Consider the following 22,214-nt stretch of genomic DNA (forward strand, 5'->3'; position numbering starts at 1 on the left):
AAAGGAAAAAATCTTGGCTTTCTGTGTCTATTTTCTGTCCTCAAAAATGTTTCACCCTCTGTACATCACCCAGTAAAAATTAGGACTGGCTAGCAGAAAAGAAGAGCAGACCCAGAAAATTGAGAAAGAACACTGTACACCTTTTTGGTATCTATATTTTCCTTAAAAGGCACATGTGACATACAAAGGAGCCTCTGCCTGGAGAGGAAGGATTGCTTAATCTTTTCTGGGTGTCACGGAAACCGTTGGCCATCTGGTGACACATAGGGACCCCTTCTATGAATAATGGTTTTTAAATGCACAAAATATATAGTATTACAACAGAAATCAACTGCACTGAAATCTAGTTGTCAAACTTTTTTAAAAAGAATAAAAAAAGAAATGGTCATATACTCCAGGCTAAAAACACCTAATAGAGACAGGTTATTCTTCCATAATTACTACTTGTTTTTGCATTATATTCAGTACCAAAAATAAAAAGTTAACTCAGGTAAACTTACCATTAATATTTCACTGTAAAGAACATATTCATGTACAACTGGAAGCAGCGTCTCAGAAAGGTCAAATATCCGTCTTTCAGTGGCCTTACAACACTTGTCAATGCAGCTGGCCACACCTTTCAGGGAGTCAACCAGATCCTCTTCCGATGCTGACCACCAGGTGTAGATTGGTCCATATTCCTTCATTTCCTCAAAATACTCTAAAAAGCACAGACACAAACCGAAACACAAAAGACATATATAACTTCTTAATAAACACCATGACTGAGCAGAAGCTGTTAAAAATCACAACTCTGGCACAACGTTTGAACACAAAACTTTTCCTGATTCCATCAACAATGATTTGTGCAAACTAGCAGAGTAGAAAAAATGCTGGGCCTAGTATAAGGAAGATCTGGTTCAAACACTACCTCAGAAAGACATTTATAGCTTTGTGACCCCAGGCAGGTCACTTGACCACTATGACCCTCAAGATTCCTCAACCATAAAATAGGGATGATAATAGCACCTACCTCCCAGGGTTGTTGTGAGGATCAAACAAGATGATATTTGTAAAGTGTTTAACGCAATGCTAAATAAAATTTTCCCCCTTCCCTCCTTACTCCATTCCTTCCTTCCTTCCTTGAACATACTTTGCTAGAAATTTGAATCAGCATTCAATATATTTGGGGTTTTTTTTATTCTAAAAAAAATCTATACTTTCACAATCTAAAAATTATGAGTATAGGAACATTCACACAACACTATAGATTGAAGCCAGTTAAACACATGCTTTTTGAGCATTTCCTATATAAGTAAGGCCCACTAATACATACTTGGGATACAAAGATGAAAGACAACAGGGTACTTGCCTTTTAAGAGCTCACAATCTACTGAGATTTAGTGAGTTGTATGGAGGGGGAAGGGAGATATGATTATATACATAAATAAGTATAATATTTTAAGAGATGGCAAAATGGGAGGAAAGCTATGCAGACAAAGAATTCTAATAAAATGTATAGAAGAAATTTGTCTGAAAGCATGGACTATATGAAGAAAAGAAATATGAAATTAAAATGGAAAAAGTTGAAGTCAAATTATTTGTTATTGTTCAGTCATTTTCCAGTCACGTTCAACTCTTTGTGACTCCATTGGAGTTTTCTTGATATAGATACTGTAGTGGTTTGCCATTTTCTTTTCCAATTCATTTTACAGATGAGGAAACTGAAGCAAACAGGGTTAAGTGACTTGCCCAGGGTCACACTGATAATGTCTGAGGCTAGAATTTGACCTCGGGAAGAGGAGTCTTCCTGATTCCAAGCCCAGCATTCAATCCACCACACGACCTATTTCCCTTGAAGCCAAATTAGGGCTGGTCTTAAATGCCAGACTAAGAAACTTATATTTTACCCTATAAGCAACAGGGATCTACGGAAAAAAAGAATTTTTGCTAAAACCAGTCTAAGTATGCATTAATCTTATTTTTGTGAACTGATGCACTATAGTTTTCAAGTGTTTTAGTTCATTTTTCTGATAAGCATTAAGCCAAGAGGCTGTACTGTGAAACTGTGATAGAGGATAAATTAGACTCCTATTTTATCCCACTCAGTATTAATCAGTTTGACATGATTCCATAGGGGTAGTGATTATAAACTCTGATATTAGGCCTCAGAGCTATGAACTGCAGATTGTAAGTTCACTTGCTTAATCATAGGAAGCTAAGTAGAGGACCTCCTCTCTTGTTTCTCCTTGCAATGGTGATCAAGTCCAGCTTGGCAGAGGTGATTCAATGACACGTCAAGTCCCCCAGCTATTTTTGTTGCCCCTATGTTCCTTGTCACCCCTCTATTGCTCAACATGGGGAGATAACCATGAGCACTTGGCCAGTGAGTGACACTGGTTGCTAGTCTTCAGCATGCCTTTCTACCAGCCCACGGGTGTGCCAGTCAGCTTGGCAGGATCTCCTGAAAGGTCAAAATAGGTCTGTCAAGATCTGCTCATTAGCCTGTCTGTCAACCAATGGATTCTATATTCTGTGTAGACCCTCCTGGAGGGTCCATCCACCAATAAGACTCTGTATTTCTAATCTCTCCACCTGTGTTGTCTGGGTATCAAGCACTATAAAATTAAGGATTTAGAGGAAGGGGGCATCTCAGATCATGAGGAAGATCTAAGGTCCACTGCATTAGAGAGGGCCAGGGACCCTTTAATAAAGTGCCATTGTCTCAGAAGTCTACCTGAGTTTCTTTTATTGTAGGTTAGATGATTTTAGGATCCCACAAAACAGATGACCTTGGAGGCAATAAAACAAGGATTCCAATGCTGCCTCTAATACATACTGGCTAAGTGTTCCTGTGCAAGTCACTTGATTTTTCAGCGCCCTAGACCAGTGGTGTCACACTCAAAATAGAAAAGGGGCCTCTAATCCACAGGCAAAGATCCCTCTAGGCAGCATATTGACTTAGGTTTTAAATTGTTATATTTTCTATGTTTTATTGTATTTTTATTTATTTGGTTAAATATTTCCCAGTTACATTGTAATCTGGTTCCAGCTGTGTTCATGAGTACTATGAGACTCATGTGGCAGTCTGCATGTTTCACACTTCTGCTCTAAACAACATACAACAATAAGCTGAAAAACAAGTGTGGATACATATCCTGTATCTGTAGAGAAAGTTTCTATAGGAGTTCCCTACACAAAGAAATCAGGCTCAGAAGCACCTATCTCCCCCTCCCCGAAATGAAAAAAATATACATGTGTGTATGTGTGTGTGTGTATAAATTTAAAAAAAATTAAAGTCAACTAATTATTCCTTTAACCTGCCAACTCAGGCAAATAAAAACTTAAAGGGTCAACATAAAAACAGCCAATCTACAAACATACTGTAAGCAAGAAGGAGTACAACGAACCAAAGGATATTTTTTAATTCTGGCAAACAAACTTTTCCAAGATGCCCCCTATTATGATGATCTCCTTTGATGGCAACAATATCAGGTTTGTACTTTTTTTTTTAACCATGTAAACAATCCAGAAGGGAAATGAAGAAGAGATTTCCAAATTCAATAAGAATCAAAGAGGTGCCATGATATGATAGAAAAAGCAGGGATTTGGAGTCAAGGTCAGGGTTAGAATCCACTTTACCACATTCAACTGACCAATGTAACTTTGGGCAAATTCCTTCCCTTCTTTGAGTCTCAGTTTCCTCATCTGTAAGATGAGAATGTGGGACTAGGTGATATTTAAAGGGAACTTTTTCAACTCTAAACCTATATTCTAAATACTCTGATGTTAATGAAACATTTTAAGAAAATATTTTTTAAAAATAACTCTCTCAACCACTTATTCAGTTGTCAGGGAAGAACCATGGTTCTTTTTTTAATTGCACATTTGGTCCAAAGCATGTTCTCCTTAAAGTGATATTTCATTGACTCTTGTACCACTGGACAGGAAATGATTACCGCCAAGTAGACTGCTGTAGTTATCCTACTCAGAGTAATAATAAAAGCTTTATTAAAAAGAAATTTGAAATTTATGAAATTATTTCTAAATGAATATTTAATTCCTTTAAAAAAATTCTTTCTATGTAGTATCCCCATGAGGATCCTAACTATATCAAGACTTAGTTGGAAATTAGAAATAAAAATAAAACAAAACACTCAGTTCAGTATTTTTCAATCATGTCTGACTCCTTGCTATGCTGTTTGAGGTTCTTGACAAAGATGCTGCAGTAGCTTGCCATTTCCTTCTCCAGCTCATTTTACAGATGAGGACTTGAGGTAAACAGGGTTTAGCGATTTGCGCAGGGTCACACAGCTGCTAAGTATCTGAGACCAGTTTGAACTCATGAGGATGAATCTTCCTGATTCCAAGCCCAGTGCTCTATCTGTTTTGCCACCTAGCTTCCCACAATTCCTTTAGAGAATGCTAATTCCAAATGTTATCTTTAAGCCTTGTCAAATGAGGCATCACAGAACACAGACAAGATAGCTTTTGAAGAAAAGCTATCAGAAAACAAGGAGATTTTCAGGCCATAACTAAGAAACTTACCAATATTCCAATTTAAATCTCTAAAAACTTGTTAGCCTTTTGCAAACATGCAATAGCTTCAGAATCCCAGAAAAAAATAAACATTTACTTAAAAGTCAAGTTCACAAAGTATTACTCCCGTGCTTCACAATGTCATGAGAGTGACTTTATATTCCCAAAGACTACCTCTACCGAGTACAAGTTTTTAAAAGGTTCTAACATGTACAGTCATACTGTCTGAGAACCATCCTAGTTAAATATGGAGAGGTTCATCACCAATTTGCTCTCCCTTTAGTGATGAATTCACTGGCCATGACTAGAACACTAGTCTACAAAAAATTTAAGTTGAAGATCTCTCAAAACATAGTGGTGAAGTACATGGGGGAATGAGCAGACTGCCACACCTAGGAATATATGTAGGAGAATCAATGTTTGATGGCAAGGAAGTCATCAAAGAAATGTATGAATTAAAAAAAAATGGCTGATCACACAGAAAGAGTAAGAACTAACTCATTGAAAATCTGTGTGATTGATGTTACCCTAGCAATATGAAGAGAACTCATACGAGGCACCTAGCATGTCAGGTGGAACTCTTGTGGCAAAAATGATAGAACCTTCACGAGTTGCAAAGGGCGGTTATGATGTAGATGAATTGCAATCTACATCAATGGAGTTAATACCAACATTAGCGAGCTCACAGGTCCATTTCAATATTGAATAAAACTCAAATTTTAAATGAGAAATATGCATGGACTAGCCAAAGGGTAGTAGTATCAAATGATTACTCCACTGAATGCCCACTATCTAGGTAAATAAGACATGATTTTGAAATTTACCAAGCCTCTGCCTGCCCCCCCCCCCCACCATGTTATTTTCTCCTTCCATCTTTGCTTATGTCAACCTCTTCCTTCCATATATTTCTATTCTTGGTTTTCACTTCTCATCAACACTCCTTCCCTCTAAAATAATATAAGGACAACAGTAATAAGAAGTTAGCATTTATAAAGCTCCTTAAGGTTGGCAAACCATTTTCTATATGTTATTTCATTTGATTAATATGAAAATATAGTATGTTTTTACCTGTATAATTAGTTAACATTATATTCCCTATTATAAATTATCAACCATCTAAGTGGCATATTTTTAACAAAACATATGGCCACAAAACAGTTTAAACTGCCCTTTACTTCACTGTGGCAATTGATTTATTTTTTTTCTGGGACTCAATAGTTTGCTAAACAAATTAAATGCCTATGCAAAATTGCAGGAGGATATTTATTCTACCAAGAGGGTTTCTAATCACTTCAGAATTACACATTTATATATTCAAACAATCAATGAGTTAATTGTATATCACTTTCTTTACTCATTAAAACAGGTCAAAAAGATGTCTGCTTGGCAAAACTATCTGGCAACAAGCCTTGTTAGGTTTCTCAATGTATTTGAAAGTAGTCAACACTGTGGTTGGTTGGTTTGTTTGGTCATTTGTTTAATTGCTTGAAAATTTAGGGCTATCTCACACAAATCAAATCATTCACTATTTCTTTGGGTAGGATATGATCGCTATCTTGAAGTATCTGAAAAGCTGTCATGGGGGAAAAAGGAACTGGACTTTCTATTTGGCCTCAAAGAAGAAAATGGGAAGAAATTTCAGAGAATCATATTTGGGTTGAAGCAAAAACAAACAAACAAAAAAACCACCACCTTCCTAACAATTGGAGAAATCCATAAATGGAACAAGCTGTCTCAGAAACTAGTACTGCCCAGTAATGGGCTTCATCAAGTCAAGATGAATGATCATCAGTGAGATAGGTTATACAGGTACAGGCTGGGCTAGAAAATCTTTTTCTACTTGATATTATGGATGCCTTTGAGACGACTAAGTCATTGACAAGAGTTGTTCATCTTTACTTTTGTAAGTTTTATATTTTTCACATTCATCATACTGGTTTTCATAGTCAGACCTAGGCCTCTTTCCTTGGCTAAAGAATGTCTGAATTTCTCCTAGTCTCTGACCATGAAGTAGTTTGTCTCTTTGCCAAGGCCAACCCCTCTACATCTGAATTTGATCCCAACCCCTCTACATCTGAATTTGATCCCAACCCCTCTAATTTCTTCCAGTAGATCACAACCTCAATTTCCTCCAGTACATTGCAACTTCAATCATCACCTCCCCCTACCTCAGGAATTTTCAATTTCTCTCTATCCACCAGTGAATTCTCTACTGTTTCCAAACATATCCTGGTCTCCCTCATGTTAAAACAAACAAACAAAAACAATGGATCCCGCCATTCCCTAAGGGAACTATCATCCCATATCTTTCTTCTTTCTCAGTCAAACTCTAAGAAAAAGAAAAGAAAGAAGGAAAGAAAGAAGGAAAGGAAGGAAGAAAGAAGGGAAAGAAGGAAGAAAGGAAGTGAGAAAGAAGAGAAAGAAAGAAGAAAGAGAGAGAAAGAAGGGAAAGAAGAAAGGAAGGAAAGAAAGAAAGAGAAAAGAAAGAAAAAAGAAAGAGAAAAAGAAAGAGAGGAAGGCAGGAAGGCAGGCAGGAAGGCAGGAAGGAAAGAAAGAAAAAGGAAGAGAAAGAAAGAAAGAAAGAAAGGAGAGAAAGAAAGAAAGAGAGAAAGACAGAAAGAGAGAAAGAGAGAGAGAAAGAAGGAAAGAGAGAGAAAGAAAAATAAGAAAGAAAGAGAGAAAGAAAGAAAGAAAGAAAGAGGAAGAAGGAAGAAAGGAAGAAAGAAGGAAAGGAAGAAAGGAAGGAAGGAAAGACGTTTTAACTCCACACTCACTGCCTTTTTACATCCTTTCCTCTCATTCTTTTCCTACATTTATACAGTCTGTCTTCTGACCTCATCACTCACCTGAAACTCTTCTCTCCAAAGATTCCAACAATCACTCAATTGCCAAATCTGATGGTGCTTTCTCAGTCCACATCCTTCTTGGCAGATCTGTTGCATTGCAATCAGTCAAAAAGAATTTATTAAGTACTCCCTATGTGCCAAGCACTGTGCTAAGCACCAAGGATATGAAGAAAAGCAAAAATGTTGCCCCTGTTTTCTGAAAGTTCATATTCGAATGTGAGGTATAAATGTGAAAATATGTACAGACGAGTTCTGTAATGTTCTGAGGCGATCTCAGATGTAAGGCACTAGTCTTGTAAGAAATGAAGGGAACCAGGAGGTGAAGGTGAAGAAAGAAGGAATTCCAGGCACGAGCGACAGCCAGGCAAAAGGCGTAAACTCAGGAGATGAACTGTTATGTGGGAGGAGAAGCGAGGAGGCCAATGTTGTTAGATCATAGATTACACATAGAAGAGTAAAATGTACTAAGAAAGGTAGGATGGGACCAAATTGTGAAGGGCTTTACAAGCCAAACAGAGGATTTTATATTTGATACTGGATGTAACAGGGAGCTATTAGAATCCACTGGGTAGGATGGTGACATACATAGACCTGTCCTTTATGGAGATCACTTCAGTAGCTAAATGGAGTATAGACTGGAGTCAGGAGAAACCTGAAGCAAGGAAAATAAGCAAGTTATTGCAAAAGTCCAGGCATGAGAGGATGGAAGACTGTTCCTGAGTACTGGTTAGATGTTGTAAAGGTGGATATATGGAAAGAACATAAGAAAAGACCCCAGGATAACATCAAGGCTCTATGCTGGGTGACTGGGAGAACGATGGGATGCTCAATAGTAATAGGGGAGGGTTGGTGTAGAGGGGAAAAGATGATGAGAGTCTGCACCAATGTGGTGACTGTATGAGTACAAAGAAAAGGACTAACATGAGAGCTGTCTAGAAGATAGAAATGTCAGGACCCGACAACAGCATGGATATGTACAGTGAGTGCAAGATGATAACAAGATTGCACACCAAGGTGCCTAGGCTCTGCTTGACACTGTTGACAAAACTACCTTCCCGGACGCTTTCTCCTCAATGGGTTTTCATGATACTCTTTTGTCTTGGTTCTCATCTTACCTGTCTGACTCTTCTTTCTCCATCTCCTTAGCTGGCTCATCATCTATCACACTCCCAACCACTAGATGTTCCCCTAGGTTTTGTCCTAGACCCTCTTCTCTCTACATTCTCTTCCCTTAGTAGCCTCATCAGCTCCTCTGTATGGGTGTCTCAGTGTGTGTACAAACGTATAATGAATGTATACACACAAATATATGTATCATATATGAACACATACAACACATATGCCTAAGTACATACTCAGTAAGTGTTTTTTAGACTAATTACTTTTTTTTAATAAGAACTTTAAGGGAAAAAAAAAGCTAATCCTTAGTTTTAAAAAATACATGCTTTTCTTCAATTAAAAAAAAGAAAGGAAAAAAATCAGTGACAGTTCTAATAAGATTCCATAGGAGACAACCTAGCACAACAACAAACATAATCACCAAAACCAACTTATTTAATGATCTACAATGGAAAGAGCTAAGAGTCAAAGATTGGCAAGTTCACTTGATATCAGTGAACAGTAAGAATAAAAAATAAACATAACACCAATAAGGAGCTACTATTTATATAGGGCTTTAATGTTTGCAAAGTGATTTACATGTGATTTACATTTCATCTGAACCTCATAAACAATTACATGAGGTGCTATTATTATTCTCTTTACAGATGAAGAAACTAAGGCAGACAGAGAGGTTAACCAACTTTACCAGGTTCACTTAGCCAGTGACTGAAGCACAATTGGGAGGATGAAATAAGGTAACATGGGCACTATGCTTATTTTTTACCATAAAATGCCAAAATGAAAAAAAAAGTTCATCATAATTTCAATTTCAGAAGCATTCTGAAACTTGTATCTCTAAAGCTGCTCATAATTTAAAGTGGGATACATTAAGCTGAAAAAAATTAAAATCTCTTTTATCTGAATATGAAATAACCCATGCAGGCTGAAGGGACCATCTGGGATGACAATTTCCCACAGCTACAAAGAACAATAATTTCATCATTTTTAACGAAACCCAGTTTCACACTCTAAAGGCAAAGAACGCCCTTAAGTTTGAGATGGTGACACTCTGATATGTTAGATTGTACATGAACTTGCAAATCGGACGACGTTCTTACTATATATTTGGATTCAAATTTACAAGATCTATACCGACATCCAGTTTTCCTAGAATATATCTTGATAAAGAGTATGGCTTTCAAGGGATTATCTAAAACAGCTACCTGGGGCACATTTATATTCTATAAATACTTTTAAGTATTATCAAGGGATTCTAGGGAGCTTTCTGCAAGGCCATCCAATCTATGGATCGAGAATCTACACATTAAATGAAGACAAAAGAAAATGGCCAAATGATATAAACAGGTACAAACCAAGAAAGGTTGAGAGAGTACCTTCTGAGTTATCTTAATCTATCAGTATAGCAACTAAAATACCAGCATAATTAGAAGAAAATGAGTAACAGGAAAGGTGGAAATCACAGGATCATAGATGAAGAACCTGAAAGTTCATCTAGTCCAATTGTTTCATTTTACAAATGAAAAAATTATGGAACAGAAAGATTAAGGACTTGCACATAGAGATTCTAACAAGAGCCGGGATGTGACTATGTCCTGTGGCTTGGCCCAAATCCCAAATCCTTGAATCATTTGTGTCTCACCAGCACCTTACCCACCCAGGAACTCATTTTGAGCGACTCACTTATCTTGATAAGGCACATTTCACCATTGTTGCTTTTCAATCTTTTCAGTCACGTCCAACTCTTTGTGACTCCATTTGGGGTTTTCTTGGCAAAGATACTGGAGTGATTTGCCATTTCCTTCCCCAACATTTTACTACTGCTAGTTTTGTGCCTCTTCACAGAACATTAAGCATATTCATAACAGGTATACTACTAGAACAGTGTTCTCTGAGAAAATGCTACTTAAGATAATACGTACGTATAAAACTGATCAATATTTGATGATTCATACCTCTTAAGGATTCTTCACTTTACAAAAGATTAAGAAAATGTTCCTTTAAATAGCAAGCTTACCAGTGCATGTAAAATAACTTCATTTGAAAAAAAAAAACATGTATACCCAATGTTTCAGGAACAGAAAAGTAAGACCCACTTATAAAACATGCTTTTTCATATTGATCAAAGTGCTCTGTTTCTTTGCCCCTATAACTCAACTGATTAAGATATTATGCTTCCATTGAATAGGTATAGAAGGGGAAAGTTAAACTCTGTGAGAGATTAGCTTTTCCTGCCTAGGTACAACAAGGCAAAATTCTAGATTGTTTACTATTTCATCCACAAATTCCTTCCCAGGAGCAAGAATGAAAATGAATGAGAAGACACTGAAGCATTCTTTTTTCTTACCTTCAATTTGAGAGACTTCTTTATGTCCCTGCCATAATACAGGTTATCCCCCAAAGTCTTAGCAGTGCACTTTTAAGCTTTAATAGCTTCAAACCACAGTAAGACACTCGCAGCACCCTGTAATATTACCTTTGCCTCCTAACCTAACCCCCACCTCCCAGACACACACCCTTTCAGAAGAAGGGCTAAGTACTACTTATCACTTATCTTCCACATTGCCAACCACAGTGCTTTACATGTTTTAGATTCACCACAAATATCTGCTGAACTGAACTGGTACTAGTGAAGAGATTCACTTGATTTCACCTTATAAAAACAGAAGACTATGCTTTTTTCCTGTCCAAAAAATGCCAATGGAGCAAATCTTAATTGCCAAAGTTGAAGAAAATCTATTTTAAAAATAGCGAGAAAATTGGCTTGAAGAAAATGGGAAAAAGAGGCATAGAACTCATATCTGAGAGCTCACACATATCTTTCTGGGATTGAGCCCCCTGACTCATGCCACTGTCCATAGAATTACTAGAATATGTAGTGATTTTCACCTAGAAATTCAAGGTTCATTATATCTCATTTTCTCTAACTAAAATTCATTCTATCATAGATTTAGAGTTAGAAGAGAACTCAGAGGCCATCTAATTCAACTGCCTCATTTTATGAATGACAAAATGGAAATTTAGGAGGATAAATAACTAGCCCAACATGGCACTGGGGTTTGAAGACTTGAACCAAGGTCCTTGACTCCAAAGTCAATCTTCTTATCATTCTGCCTTCTCAAGATTTGGGGAATATAAAGGCAAAAATGCAACAGTTTCAGTGCTCAAGAAATTTCCATGGCACAGGCAAGAAGGGAAGATGTGAAGGGCAACACTTATAGATAAGCAAAATGCATGTGTGTGTGTGTGTCTATAGTAATTTGGGACTGGTAGGGAAGAAAGGGGAGTACTAATAACTGGGGATATCAGGAAAGTATAGATTGAACCTTAAGAAGAATGCAGAGTTAAGGAAAGAGATTACTCTAGGCATGGGAGAGAGCCAAAGCAAAAAAAAAAGGAAGGAGATGGAACTTTATGTACACTTAACAAGCAGGTCAGTTTTTCTAGAAGACAAGAGTTTGTGAAATAGAGTAATACGAATCAGTCTACAAAGAGATCAATTATGAAGGAATTTAAGCCAAAGAGGTTTCTGTTTTATCTTATAGACACTGGAGTTTCTTGACCAGGAGAGGGAAATGGTGAAATCCAAATTTCAAGAATACTAATTTGGCCATTGTGTGGAGGATAAACTGGAGACCTGAAGAGGGCTGAAGCAGGGAAATGTATTAGGAGGTTATTGAAACAGTCTAAAAGAAAGATGATAAGGGCCAGAAGTAGCGTAGTAACTGTTTGACTAGTAAGGAAAGGGAAATGAGAGATGCTGTGGGGAAATGAAGAGACTGGGATACTTTTCAATCCATAGGATACCAGGTATTAATCTTAATAACCTATCATCTGAATTCAAACCCGAAGTCTTCACTCCTTTTTGTCATCTTGTCTTCCTGTGTAAGATAGCTAGTACCACTTGTTAGTAATCAGACCCTGAAAACAGATGTACAATAGAGATGGAGAGATATGCCTACAGATCAGGAATTAGCTTTGTAAAGGACTAAGTTTTTGTTTTAAAACAAGAAATTTTAAGTGAAATTCTAATTTTAAAATATATATCTTAAAACAGCAAATGTATGATTAAAATGTACAAAAAGAAAGATTAAGGTCAGTAGTTTTACATACCCTTTTCTTCCTTGTAAATTCTATGAGATATTTTGTCTATTAAGTTTATCTCCTGGCTAAATGTTCCCATATAATCATTCATTTCAGTGAACTCCTCTGGACGGTTTTTAACTCCTCTCACTGAGGATGCTACAGCTCTGACTGTCTGCCCCATCCTGCTAAGCAATCCAGGACCTTGTTTCTTGTGTGAAGAGAGTTCCTAAAAATAAAACACAAAATAATGAAAGTGAAGTAGATAACAGTAGTAGTAGTGGTGGCGGTGGTGGTGGTGGTATAAATTTCAAGACTTAAAACACACACATACATGCACAATGAAGGAGAGAAATAGAGATTATAAATATAATGGTACGCAGTTTATAATACATAGTACAACATTTGGGGGTTTTTAGAGCTTGCTACAGAAAGATAAATTTAAATATTTTTCCAAGTGTTTCTTTCTTCCTTTCTTCCTAATTTCCTTCTTTCCTTCTCTTCTTTTTCTCTTTCTTTCTTCCTTTCTTCCTTTTTTTCTCTTACTGCTTCAAATTCCATTTTAAATGATTGCACAAAAATATATTAGCCACAAATAGTGAAACAGGAGGGGGGGAGGACAACTAACGACCAATAAAAGAACGGGTTTTATGTAGGGATTATGTGTTTGTGTCTAGACCTGTGATTTCATTGATATGGGGAGCTTTTGATATGGATGGCTTCATCATTGCAGCGCATCAACTGTCATTTATAACGAGCAATAAAAAATTCACAAATAACAGCCAGACCTTTAAATAACAGTGATCTGTACCATTTCTGTGCCTAAGTTCCATTCTGGTTTTAATTTAGGAATTGACACAGCCTCTTACTGATCATTAGGGTATTTAGTGAGTTATCGCTAATAAAACATGGTTGGTCTTCCAGCACTACAGTAATTCTAATTGCAACACACACCATTTTTTCCACTGCAATACATAACCAAAAAGAAACTCCAAAGAACAGGAGTAATGGGCATCATCAAAGAATTCTTTGAAAGGAAGAAAAGATGGGCTGGTCACATGGCAAGACAGAGATGAGAAGTAGATATCCAGAGTGCTCCAGAGGTAACCTCATGATGTCAAAAGAAGGCAAGCAGAGTCTCCAGTGCATTGGGTGGCCCTCCTGTGGTAAACTTTTGGGAGAACACAGACCAGAGTCAGACAAGACGGGATGGTGATCTTAATCACTGGAAAGAACTTATTTAATCAGATCAGAGATCCACTTCCATACATTAGCAAGATACCAAAGCTTTGGCTATGTGAGCCGATTCAAGGTGGATAATTGTGGATTTGGCAAGCAGAAGAAATACTCAAATGATATTCAGGTTTATGGCATCAACAATATATCATAAACATAAATACTTTGCCAGGACCCTTTTGGTTTTATTTCTGGTCTTATATCCTGCATCCTGAACAGTGTTTGGCAAACAGAAGCCACTTAATAAATGATTGTTGGATAAATGCTTCGAATCATAAGGAACAGTATAGGTCTTTTGAAGCATAGAATTTGGGTCAAATATGAATTGAAGAGACATAGCTACAAATGAGAATGGATTTTGAAAATAGTGATACTAACTGTATTATGTATAGATGATAGGCAACTTGGGCATTGCCTTAAAAATAAAAAGGGAAAGGAAAGGTAAATCAAAAAAAAATTTTTTTCCTGCAGTTTTCCAAACTCTACTTATCCTTTCCTCTCTCTTATCTATGTATTAAAAATAGCTGACTCAATCCATGGCAGCTACCTTTTGATAGTCCAAATTTCCAAGGTACAAGAGATATCTGTAGCCATTTAGTTTAGCCCATAATTGTGTAGGAATGCCCCCTAAAAACATTTACAATAAATGGCAGCACAGTCCTTGATTAAAGCCTGCTTTAATCTACCATTGTTCAAGGAAGCCCATTTCTATTGCACTTTTTGGCAGCTTTAACTTCAAAAAAGTAATTATTTACATTTTCAGCCAAAATTTCATGCCTCTGTTCCTTCTATCCATTGCCCATAGTATGGCTCCCGGGAGCAAGCAGAAAAATTCTAACTTCTTCTTCTAAATGACAGCCTTTCAAAATCTTGAAGACAACTATCTCATCTCTTCTAAGTTTTCTCCCCTTCAGCCTAAACATACACAATTATATCTAACAATTCTTATAGATCATGATCTCAACGACCTTAACCATCCCAATTGCTACTCTCTGAACTATCTTTCCTAAAATATAGTGGCTGGAATAAAATACTCTTGGAGTGTTCTGATGAAAAGAGTAAACAAGGGAGATTCTCACCCTCCTCACAATTCTGGACACTATGGCAGCTAGGTGGTGTAACAGATAAGAGCGCTGGGCTTAGAATCAGGAAGATATCTTCCTCAGTTCAAATCTGGCCTCAGATGCTTACTAGCTGTGTGACCCTGGGCAAGTCACTTAACCCTATTTGCCTCAGTTTCCTCCTCAGTAAAATGAGGCAGAGAAGGAAACAGCAAACCACTACTATATCTTTGCCAAGAAAACCCCAAAATGGAGTCACCAAGAGTCGGACACAGCTGAAACAGTTGAAAAATAACAACAACAAATATCTTTTTTACCAACTACTACTTCTGGGGTTACCACGTCATTTTGTTGACTTATACTGAGCTTGTAAGCTATTAAAACTCTTTTTTAAAATAAAGTTATATCTAGCTAAGCAGCCTCCATTCTCTACCAGTATAAGTCACTTTAGAACCCACCATCAAATTCCTTGTGCTTTTTCTATTACTAATTTTTTGATGTCTTTAACCTTATTTCTCTTTCTCTAGTGCATACAAAGTAGCTGAACTATATAACAAAGGATTATAAGAAAATGGTGGTACACTAGTATCTAGATTCCGCACAAATAACCTCAGTGAAGTTCTAAAAATGCACTAGAAAGAATGGTAATTAATGAAGGCTGCACAAAAAAAAAGTCCCAGAATCCTGGAGAAGCATGGAACAGTGAGAATCTAGGGTTGTTGGAAGGCCAAATGTGAAGTAGTCTGATCCTGTAGCCAGAGCAGGGCTCAGCATAGGCAGTCCCAGAGCTCCATCTGTGGTGAAAGTCAAGGCCAGACCAGCATTCCAGCAACCTGGGCCCAAACCAGAACATGGGACAAGGCAAGACAAACCCTACAGGAGACAGAGACTAGTTTTAGGCACTAAACTCAGGATCTAGCAAGATCTACATACTCCACAGAAGAACACAGGAAAGGAGTGTGAATGAAACACAAGGCTCCAGTCTGGAAAATGTGGCTAGAGATACGAGTAAACCAAAAGAAAAAAATTCCAAACATAACGAAAAAATAACCCCACAACAAGCGCAAACAGAGAAAAGAAAGTCTTAACCCCAAGGACTACCAGAGTATCCAGGGAAAAAATAATACAAAAGATGCAAACTGGAATAGCTAGCTAGGAAAGAGGCCATGGAAAATCAAGACTTTAGAACAGACAGTGGTAAATCTTACCCCCGAATTGAAAAATAGAATGGGCCAAATAAAAGAAATATTAAATAGAAGACAAAAATCAAAAGATTTGGGGCAGGGGGAGGAAACAGAAGGAAATGAAGGCATACAGAATAAAAAAACAACTGACCTGGAAAATAGATCAAGGAGAGATAATCTAAGGATCTTGGACTACAGCTGGCTCACCAGAGTCAGGAATACAATCCCTGGCCATGGAATGGAATAGCATTAACTGGTCAAGACAAGTATTAAATTTATGATCTTGGTCTTATTAACACCATATTTTACCACCAACTTTCCTTTCAAACCCCTACAATGTCTTCACGTCACTTTCAAAATTATGAATCACTGTTTTCCTGTGAACTTCTGTGCTGGCAGCCTTATAGAGCAGAACATCTGGTTTTGGGCTCTAAGTTCTTCCTCTTTAATAGGAGAACAAGAACTACTACTTAACTATCCTGGAAAGAAAAGATGGGAATTAACAACTCATTTTTGTTATTTTGTCATGTCAGGCATGTTCAACTCTTTGTGACCTCATTTGGGGTTATCTTGGTAAAGTAGTTTGCCACTTCCTTCTCCAGCTCATTTTATAGATGAGGAAACTGAGGCGAATATGGTTAAATGACCTGCCCAGGGTCTCACAGCTAGTAAGTGTCTGAAGCCAGATTTGAATTCAGGTCTTCCTGACTCTGGGCCCAGTGCTCCATCCACTGAGCTACCAAGCTGCCCCCAAAACTCATTAGAAGTGTCTAAATTGTTTTGTCAAAGAAAAGGCCATAAAAGCATCAAACACTGGATTCCTCAGAGGCAGTGTAAAAAAAGTAGCTAGTTTGTTATACTTGGGGTGACAATGTCCTAGGTTTGCACTGAACAGCAATGTCACCATGGGAAAGTCATGTGATCTCGCTGAGCCTTTGTTTCAGAAATTATAATATATAATTATACCTATACCTATATACCTATATTAAAGAAAATACTGGAAGAAGAGACCCAGGGTTTGAATCAAGCCTCAGCCATCTACTAACTACCTAAAACATTAAACAAGTCACCTAAACTCTCTGTGACACCATTTCCTCTAACATAAAAGAAGAATTGATAAATGTCTTATATTCAAGAAACAGGGAACTAACATAAATATAGAAGTTTAAAGACCTTTTCCTAATAGAAGAGTGAACAAAGGATTTGAATAGAGGATTGATAAAAAGAATTGCAAACTATTAATAACCATATGAAAGAATGCTCCAGATTATTAATATTAAGAAGAATGTAACTGAAATCATGGAGATTTCAAATGACTTGCAGAAAGTTGATAAAGACAATAAAATGGGAAGTCAGTGCTGGAATGAGTTGCAGAAATACAGATTAACTAAGGAGCTGTAGAAAGACAGAAATACTAATGCAGCTTTTGTAGAGCTCTGAACTGGTCCAATCATTGCATAAAGCAATTTAGAAAGATATTTAGGCATACACCCCTTAAGAAGGTCAAATAAAGAAAGAAAAGACCCTTTACAATAGCATTTTTTTTGGTAGCAGCAAAGAACTGGAAACAGAGTAGATATCTATCAATTACAAAATGGTTAAATAAGCTGGGGTACATGAGTGTAATAGGAATATCACCATGACATAAGAAATAATGAACATGATGAATATAGAGAAGTATGGGAAGAGTTATGTGAACAGATACAAAGTTAAGTATGCAGAACCAGGAAAACAGAATATATACAATGATCACACCAATGCAAATGGAAAACAAAACAAATGAAAATGAAGGCTATGAATTAGAATGACCAAGCTTTTATAAAGAAGGTGGGGTAGTTGGGGTATTATAATGGCTTGATTAGTTGATGTGTTACTTTTACTAAACTGTTTCCTATAAAGGATAGATCCCCAAAAGGAGTTAGAGGAGGGATATGTTGAGGAAATAATTAAAAAAAAAGATATCATTTTTTAAATGATAAAGGTTGGACTGGATGACTTCCAAAGTGCCTTCTCACTGTATATCTTTGATATTATGATTTTAACAACAGGAGCACTCCTCAACCAGACAACACATTCATCTATCAGTGCTTAAGAATGATTTGTTAGCATTACTAGTGCTTATTGTTTTAGGCAGCACATATGACTACTGGCCAGCTTCTTGAGTAACTGTGTCTTAGATAGTTTCTAAGGGTGCAACATAGACCTGGATTTAGGCTATGATATCATCTCAAAAATATAACAAGGCCATCCAGATATCAAGATTATTTGGTTTTTAATAGATTAGCCTAACCAGTAACAGGCATAAAAATATATAAAACTGCAACGTCAAGAAATGAAGTACATAATCCTTTAAATAACTCATCTGTTGATCTAAAACTAATAACAAAAATATAGCAAAGAAAAAGGTGCTGCACTACTCTGTTATGAAAAAAAGATAATAATTCATCATAGAACTTTAAGAACACCTTACATCAATTCTGTGACAGTATTATATAGGAATTATTAATCCAATTTCACAGATGAAGAAACTTAGGATTTCAGAGGGTAAATGACATACCCAAGGTCATACAGCTAGGAAGTGCCTAAGGCAAGATCATCTAATTAAGTTTGAATGTCTAAGAACCCTGCGGGAGAAAGTATCCTTTGGTTGTCTTTTTGATGCCTTTCAAAGAGATAAGGTGTTCAGGTGAATTGATAGACACCATCACATTCTGATTCTCAAAGATGCCAAGAAAGAGAAGATTTTTTTTAAAGGCCTGAATATTTATTCAACACAGGCAAAGAACCTGAATTTTTAAAAATCATCTTCAAAGAGAAAAAGAGAATTGTATGTGGGAGGAGATACATGGTTACAAATAAAACAAAAACCTTAAGGTTTTTTGGTACTTTTCGAATTAATGCAGGCTCCTATCTAAAGGACATTTACTCATGTTAAAAAAAAAAAAAACACTTCATCTTCACTCATTCAATAGAGAACAATGCTCCCTAAAAAAAAAAAATTAGTATAAATAGCAAGAACAAAGTCAATACAGCATTGAAATGTCTAAGAATAATAGAACTGAAAATCAAAGATTTTTACCCAGGCTTGTGCAGTAAGAAACACTTTGAAGTCTTCATTAAAAGTTAAAGTTGGGTGATCAGCAATTCGATTTAAGAATTTATGCAGTGCCTTTCTTCGAGTCTCAATGAAGTCATCATTAAACCGTTCCACCATGCCTTTCATTATGAATTTTTCTGGCAAAGGCTAAGAAAGCAAAGCATAACAAGGCATTACCCAGAGTAGGTGGCAGACGGTGTACCAACAGTCTCAGTGCAGTTTTAAGTTATTAAAGCTTAACTTTGTACAACTGTAAATGACTTTAGAATCCATCTGGTTGTAAACTCCTTGTTCTGTAGAAAATAAAAAGGAGGTCCAGAGAGGTTATGCAATGTAATGGGGTGATATGGTCAAATAGATAAAGTACTAGACTTTGAGTCAAGACATGGGTTTAAATACTGCTTCTGACACTTATTAGCTAAATGACCCTGAGTAAATTACTTACCTTCTCTTGTGTCTCAGTTTCCTCATCCATAAAATGAAGTTGTACTAGATAGTCTCTAAGGTCCCTTCCATTTCTAAATCTATGATTCTATTATCCTAACTGACCTTCTCACAACACACAGTATATATTCATATTTTTTATCACCGGATCCTGATATAGAGTAGGTGTTTAATAAATGTTTAATGATTGACTGAAGTAGAAGACCCAGGATTTGAATCCAAAATGATCTGACAAGCTTGATGATGCAGCTGTCTATAGAAAAAATGATCTTTAAAAAATGATATAATGGTACAGCTTGAAGTAGAAAGTAATAACACAGGATGGGCACAATGTAAAAAAAAAAATCAGTACTCTAAGGAAGTCTTGATTGTTTGTTTGTTTTGAAAAGGCAAATCATTCTCAAAATATAACCGAGCTAATTTTCAAGGCCTGAAATGAAGTTTTAAAAATAATAAAGTTTTTTTGTTTTTATTTAGTGTGCGGAAGAAGGGGTTGGAAACTGTGCATTCATCTACGTGAGCAATCCCCACTGTGAAAAATTCTTCAATCAAGGCAAACTGGCAACCTGTCTGTAACCTACAGTCCTAAAGAGTTGCCAGGATCACTGGTAGCTTAGATGACTTCACAGCATCACCCAGTAGGTATGTATCAGAGGCAAGGCTTGAAGCCAGTCAACTCCATGGCCATCGCTCTATCTACTATACCAGAGGTATCAAACTCATAGCCTGAGATTAAAATAAAGTTGAGAAGGGTTTAACAATATATATAAAAATATGATACAACTTAGGTAATGTTAATTTGTGGTTTTCTAAGTCACTATGTAGCATGTAGGGATCCAGGTTCTATTTCAGTTTGATACCATATATTATACTATGTTATCTCTCATGCGTTAAAGGTTTACAAGGAAAAAATAGTTATTGCAGCCTGAAAAACTAATAAGCTTACAGGAATAATGAGGGTGGGATGTGCTTCTTCCAGTTTTCCCTTTAACCAAAGGAAATCTTGGTAACGTCTTCGAACTTCAAATTCACTAGAATCAAACTCACCCCGGGATGTCTGAAGAAAAAAAAAAGACAGAATAAGTAATTCAAGATGGATGGTATTTGTTTATTATTTAGGACATGCTGGAATAAATCTGAGCCTGGAAAGAAAATTAACAAATACTAATTATTTTGTTTGTCAACTTGTATATTATTTTGGTGCAGTGAAGTATCTGCTCATATGGCAGATGAAACAAAGCAAATTTGATGTCCTTCCTGAGAAAAAGCAAGCATCTATCTAAAATTCCTTTAGCTTTGAAAATCAAAGCTGAAAAAACTGTCTTAAACAGCCATCTGTCAACCATAAAATTTTATAAAATCATTATATTGGGCATGCTTTTCCCCCTAACATATATGGTATGCTCTGAATATAATGTCTAAAATTACCACTTTTCACCAACTAATTAAAAATCAAAATTGGAGGAAGATTTTTTTGTTTTCCTTTTTATTATAGTCTGGTGAAGACTCTGACCTTAATTGCAAAGAAGCATTTCCCAGGAATGTGCTCAAATGAATTCCTTTCCTACAACGTGCTGATAGTATGTGAAAGCTCTGGCATCTTGCATAGTGGTCCAACCATCATTGAATACTACAAAAATATTATTTGACTCAAAAAGAAAAATTCACTATTGTTTCCAGGGTATTTTCCTAAGATATGAATTTGTGTCTTGCAGCAGAAATTAATGACATTAAGGCAAATATTTTCACAAAGAAGGAAGTGTCGATTTAGAGTGACTGGCAAGATAATAAAAACTGAGATGGTCCCAAGCCAAATAAAAACAAAAATTCCCTAATTAAAAAATGTGAAGAATAATATTTATCATGCCTCCCAAGAGCTCGCTTCTGCGCTCGCTCTCTCTCTCTCTCTCACACATACACACACACACACACACATACACACACACACACAGAAAGAGAGAGAGAGAGTAGTCTTTTGGAAAAAAGTTCTGTAGGTAGTATTTCCTCCCCCTACGTGTACTGAAATCTGAGGGAAAAGATTTTATGACAGTAATGTCATTGTTGAGATTTTTTCTGGAGGAGTAATGGTAGGATGAAACATTGTTAAATTCCTTAAAAACAATTTAGCATGTACATTTCACACATTGGATACGTCTATCACATATACTGATTAAATCTGCAATTTTCTATGAGTTATAAAATGCAGAATTAATTGTCATAAAGTGAGGATCCGAAAACTATTAATGCCAAGAGGTTACTCTTTTGAAAATGACTCTTCAAACAATACACACTGTCAAGATATTTCCTTTTGCAATGCACGACAAGGGAACAATGTGATCTCCCAATTTCAAAAACATAATCCATAGAAAATGGTGCAAAAATTTCACTATTGAATAAACACAGAGAAATTGATTAAGTATTAAAAAATAAGAAATTATATATATGGAACACTGTTAAGTAATTTAATAACACGTATGCTGGTTGGGTTGTGTACTTCCCCCACAATTTCTAACCCTAGAAATGGAAATTAAAATTATCTAGGTCCTACAAAAACAGGCAATATAAGAATAATCCCTTTTGCTTTATCTATTCTGAAAGCTCAATTTTATATTTCATCTCAAAGAAC

The 22,214-nt window shown here is 36.3% G+C and overlaps 1 protein-coding gene across 1 annotated transcript in view; it reads right to left on the minus strand.

Moving 5' to 3' along the window:
* Positions 1–22,214, minus strand: part of SNX7 (sorting nexin 7) — a 126,161-nt gene that overhangs the window by 77,784 nt on the left and 26,163 nt on the right. The window contains exons 3-6 of the mRNA XM_036769205.1: positions 20,535–20,645; positions 19,127–19,291; positions 12,597–12,795; positions 501–700 (exon numbers count right to left, since the gene is read on the minus strand). Coding sequence (XP_036625100.1) covers positions 501–700; positions 12,597–12,795; positions 19,127–19,291; positions 20,535–20,645 — 675 coding nt within the window. The remainder of the gene's footprint in view (positions 1–500; positions 701–12,596; positions 12,796–19,126; positions 19,292–20,534; positions 20,646–22,214) is intronic.

Source organism: Trichosurus vulpecula, chromosome 7 (assembly GCF_011100635.1).
Source record: "Trichosurus vulpecula isolate mTriVul1 chromosome 7, mTriVul1.pri, whole genome shotgun sequence".
Lineage (NCBI taxonomy): Eukaryota > Metazoa > Chordata > Mammalia > Diprotodontia > Phalangeridae > Trichosurus > Trichosurus vulpecula.